General features: G+C 30.9%; 1 protein-coding gene across 1 annotated transcript; it reads right to left on the reverse strand.

The window, feature by feature from the left end:
• Positions 1-1,794: 1,794 nt before the first annotated feature.
• LOC140863675 (LOB domain-containing protein 1-like) lies at positions 1,795-4,490 on the reverse strand. Its single transcript, XM_073267270.1, has 2 exons — positions 4,148-4,490; positions 1,795-2,548 (listed from the first exon to the last, which is right to left on the reverse strand). Exons 1-2 carry the CDS (start codon positions 4,445-4,447, stop codon positions 2,189-2,191), a joined length of 660 nt encoding a protein of 219 aa, XP_073123371.1. The 5' UTR covers positions 4,448-4,490; the 3' UTR covers positions 1,795-2,188.
• Between the last annotated feature and the right edge of the window lie 488 nt (positions 4,491-4,978).

A 4,978-nucleotide genomic window follows, 5' to 3' on the forward strand; every position in this document is an offset into this window, starting at 1 on the left:
CCCAAATTAAAAACCATATATTATTTAAGTTAAATTCCACAAAGTTGTGGCGGTTAATTATTATTCCATCACACCTATTTTAAATGGAAATTAGTGTTAATAATATTACATATTTTTTGTACACCTATTTTTTTTAAATACAATAGTAAAAAAAATTATATAACAATGTCGACCATATAAAAACAGGCTAGCTAGTGTTTGAACTTGTGCACACTTTGGAAGACCTTGATAGCACCAAACAAAAAAATAGAGAGGGGGCGAATCTACAGATATATATATATATATAAATGAATAAATAAATAAATAAAATTGTATGTGTAGATAGATAGGTATGTAGGTATAACTACCTTTGTACTATCTTTGAGAGACAACGAATCAATGAATATCTCATTTATCAATTAACAAAAGTCGTATGATTTAGTAGTTAATTAATAAAGGTAATATGAAATCGGGTGGCGACTGTTTATTTTATTTAATTTGATAAATAGAAAAGAGACATTTATTCACTTTATTTACTTAGGGAGATCGACCACAAAACCATTTCTTGGTCTCATTACGGCATTAAGTTTTTCTGGTTTTCTCATGATTAGGATTGTAGCCAATAGAGTTTAGTTTATGCTTATATATGCTCGAGCATAATTTTAATACACGGTTAGTGACGTAACAAGAATTTTAAGATTATGTATATGCTCAAAATTTTCGGTCCACTAACTTGTCCAACTTTGTGTTTTGTTCTACTAACTTTTAATTTTCGGCAATTTTAGTTTACTTGTTGACGTGACACTGAAAAATGATGGTGTAACGCCAAAAAGTATATTGACTTGTCGAGCTGCCTCGTCAGCATATGGACTACAGTAATCGAAAATTAAAAATTAGTCACCGAAACCAAATTTTAAAAAGTTAATGGACTAGAAAATCATTTTCCCAAAAATTTAAGTAATATTTTCCGTGCACATTTAATTTGACTATTTGGGTTCAAAGTAATCTCAATTAAGAGAGTGTTACGATAAAGAAGGTTTTAATTCAAAATTGGACATTTTTTTTAATGTAATAACGAAGTGTCGTTTGAATGGAGAAGCTGGTTTAAGACTTGCTTTCCAAGAACTTTTAAGAAGTGGGAATATCTTTTCTTTTACTTTTTAGAAGTAAAAGATAGTTGTATTATCCCGTTTTTAGATTAAATTTTACAATTATTGAAGTTAAAAAATATATAGTTATGATATTCTTATATTTCAATTTAACATCTCATTTTTCATCGTCTTTGCTCACGAATCAATCAGTACTAACGAAGGAAATATGGCTCGATCAAAGGTGGGCCAATGTTTTCGAGAGGTCCGTTCTTTCTAGTCCTACATAAACTAATTGAGTTTTTATCAATTTTTTTAAAAGTTTTTTAAAAAATGTTTAAAGATAATCAAAGATTAATTTATGAAAAACTAATAAGTCATTGCACAACATAATTCATTTGAATTCAATTTCAAAATTACTAAGTAAACTAAATTTTGGGAAATAAATTTTGGGAAAATATTTCAGATTTAATTTATTTTTGGAAGAGAAACTGTAGTTATAATCATCGTAAACTAACTGATTTTTGTGTTTTCAATTTGGCAGGTATTACAGTACAAAACACCTCCACGATTTTATATTTTCCACACTTTTTCCTTAGATTAATAATTACTTACATTTTGAATCAACATCATTACACCAATTCTAAATTAAAAAAAGTTATAAGTGTAGTGGAGATTGCATGCATAAGCACAAGTAAAGTAAAGTAAAAAACTGGCAAGAAAATCATTGTAAGAAATGAAGATGAAAAGATAGCATTAGGTAACCTTAAAGTTTCCATACAAGAAAATATCAGTCTAAGGTCATTAATTATATATTTGTAAGAAATGAAATTTCTTATTCTTCTTTATATCTCCCTCTCCTTTGGAAAAGTAGAAGCAAATTGAAATCAAAATTACATAAATCTTCCTCTTAACTATAAAAGTCTCCTCCAAATCTAACAACTCTTCTTTTATTAATCCATTATCTCTCTACTACTTGTACTATATTGTTATTACACTGGTTCGATATTTGTTGTATATCTCGACAAGTTTATATTGTGAAATCCCGACAGATAACTAACCAGTGTAACTTGATGTATGATCATGTCGAACATTCGAAACGTGTACGTTGTCCATGTGTATCATGTCCAAAGTGGTTCCCAAGCCACACCCAAAATATTTTCATCAAAAAAGAATGGGGAATTATGGATCATCTCATCATGTGGGAACATGAGTTCATGTGCCAAGTCGCGATTAGTGTCTTGATCGAGATCGTCTTGTGTTGCCATCTTTTTGCAGATTATTTCGAATAATTTGGCGTTTTGGCATTGCACGTTCATGATTTCTGCTTGTGCCTTAGCCAACTCACCTTGGAGTTCACTGATCTGTTTCTGGAGCTGGCAAATCGAGCCCGCGCAACCGTAAACCGGATCCCTTAGCCTAGCGTTAGCCTCGTACACCATGCTGGTTACTGCATCGTCCCTTTGAGCTTCTGGAAGATCCTGAAAAAATACAACACAATACAATATTAGTTGGACATTTTTTATATGTATAAAAAAATTTTTGATTATTGCTGGTCTTCGTATATCAAGAATAATTAACAAGTTTAATATTTGAATAAAATGCCATTTTGGTGTACCTAATTTTGTTGGTATTTATATTTTCCATATACGTCTTTATCTGAGGTGAAAAGAGTTGAATTTTTGTTATAAATGCTGTTTATTAGTAAAATTCCACAGAAAATAAGGGGCATTTTGATTAGTTGGCCTTGGTCCATTGACCTCAACACAAGTCCTTTTCAACTGCACATTAAAATAATAATCTTATTGAAAACTAATCAGTACGTATGAGGATTATATCGAATTTAATATGCAACAATTTAATAATTTTCTAATTATGTGTTTAATTAAATTTGATTTTGCAGAAAATTATTAAAGTCATGCAAAAGTAATACACAAACAACTTTTTCTTTGTTGTGACAAAAAATCAATACCGACTTATTTGTGGATTTTGGTCGCTTTTCTATATAACTTAAATGGAAACAAAATTAATTTCTGACTAATATCTTTGTCTTCCTAAAAGAAAACTTTATTACCGTAAACGCATGGTCGGAGTTACGTGCATTCAACTTGCACAAAATAAAACTTGCACAAAATAAATATTTTTTGTGGATAAAATATTTAATTCACACTATACAGAAATTCTACACTTAAGTTATGTTCGAGGATATATTTTCTTTAGGGTCGATCTAGCTGCTACGTACTTTTATGTTTGTTGTGGAGTAATATAAAGGAAAAGAGAGTTGGTTTTATATGTTTGTTTGTTAAGATTTTAGTCTTCTATATTGTCGAATTTTAATCTCAGTCAGACATCTTTCATTTTTTTGTTTTTATTATTTTTATTAATTTTCATTGGAAGTGCACCATCAACGTCAATATATATCACATCAACGCGACCCCGTTGAAATAATACTAAAATTCTCAAAAAACTAAGATAATTTACGTATTAAACGAAATCGAACAATATAAATGACTAAAATCACATAACGAAAAATAAATAAGTTTTTCGATGACTTGTAATTCATCTAGCATCAATGTCTCAAATATGAGCGAGTTCTCGAGATCGAGACCCAATTGCAACACATCTTTCCCCCAGTTCAAAAATAATTAATAATAATAAATTAATGTAATTATATATATATATATATATATATATATATATATATATATATAATTCATATATAGGACGAATGTCTTCCCTATCATGGACATTTGTGTGGTTTTACGTGAAATATATATAGTGTCATGCAGCAATACGAAGATGCTTCAGTTCCATTTTCATTCCACAGTCTAAAGTAGCAATAAAGTAACATTATTTCCACCAAGGAAATTTTTAATATGTGAAATACTTTTTTCGTAGCTGATATATATATAAAATACAGCCACGATATTTATTTATTTTTAGTTCCTATAAAAAGTTTTTAATTCAACCACTAACTATTTATATATAACATAGCTAGATATAATATAGCGTGAAATGAAAAAAATAATAATAATTAACTTATACCATTATATATATCTATGTACAAATTATATGATTACCCGCAGCAGCTTAATAATGTTGCTAGCTCCGAAAACCCTGTGTGCAATGGTGAACTTGAGAGGCTGATCCGGCGGGAAGTACGGCGCCAATATGCAGTTCTCGACGCAGCGGCGGCGGAGGATCTTGCAGGCCGCGCAGGGACTGAGAATCACGTGCGGCGGCGGCGGAGTGGCCAGAGGAGATAATGGTGAGGGTGCCGGAGATAGAGAGGAAGGATAGCTTTCCGCAGCGGCAACGGTGGCTGCGGCGGAGGGGGAGGGGGTGGGAATGGGGGATGTGGTGTTTTCAGTGTATTCCATTATTTGGGAGCTTTGATGTATAATGGGGGTGTGGGGTATTTGGAGTCTGTATATGCTCAATTGCTTACGAATGAAAGAGCAAATATTTATAATAGAGAGAAGAGAGTGTCATTAAGCCAATTAAAAAAAATTAAAAGTATAGGAAAAAATAAGTATGGTAGTTGGTGATGCAAGTCCCACGTCATAAATAAGGTGGATGACTTTTTAATTTAAAAAATTTACAAATTGGAGATGATATTTTTATAATTTGCATTGATTTTTTAAGACAACATGTAATTTTTTAAAATGTTTCACACTCTTGTCGTTTATTTTACACTTCAATGTTCCGAACTCCGAAGTGAAGACAATTTGTTTTAGTTTATTTATCACTATTTGTCTCCTACTAAAATGGTTCCTCCTCGTGTTACGATTTTTTTTATCCATACTCTATGGATGCGTTTACTTGCTTTGATAAATGTAGGCTTACATAATTAATACTGACTAATCTTATGTTTACTTGCAAAATTAAAAATGAGTATAAATCTTTCGGCC

This window comes from Henckelia pumila, chromosome 4 (assembly GCF_033568475.1).
Source record: "Henckelia pumila isolate YLH828 chromosome 4, ASM3356847v2, whole genome shotgun sequence".
NCBI classification, from domain to species: domain Eukaryota; kingdom Viridiplantae; phylum Streptophyta; class Magnoliopsida; order Lamiales; family Gesneriaceae; genus Henckelia; species Henckelia pumila.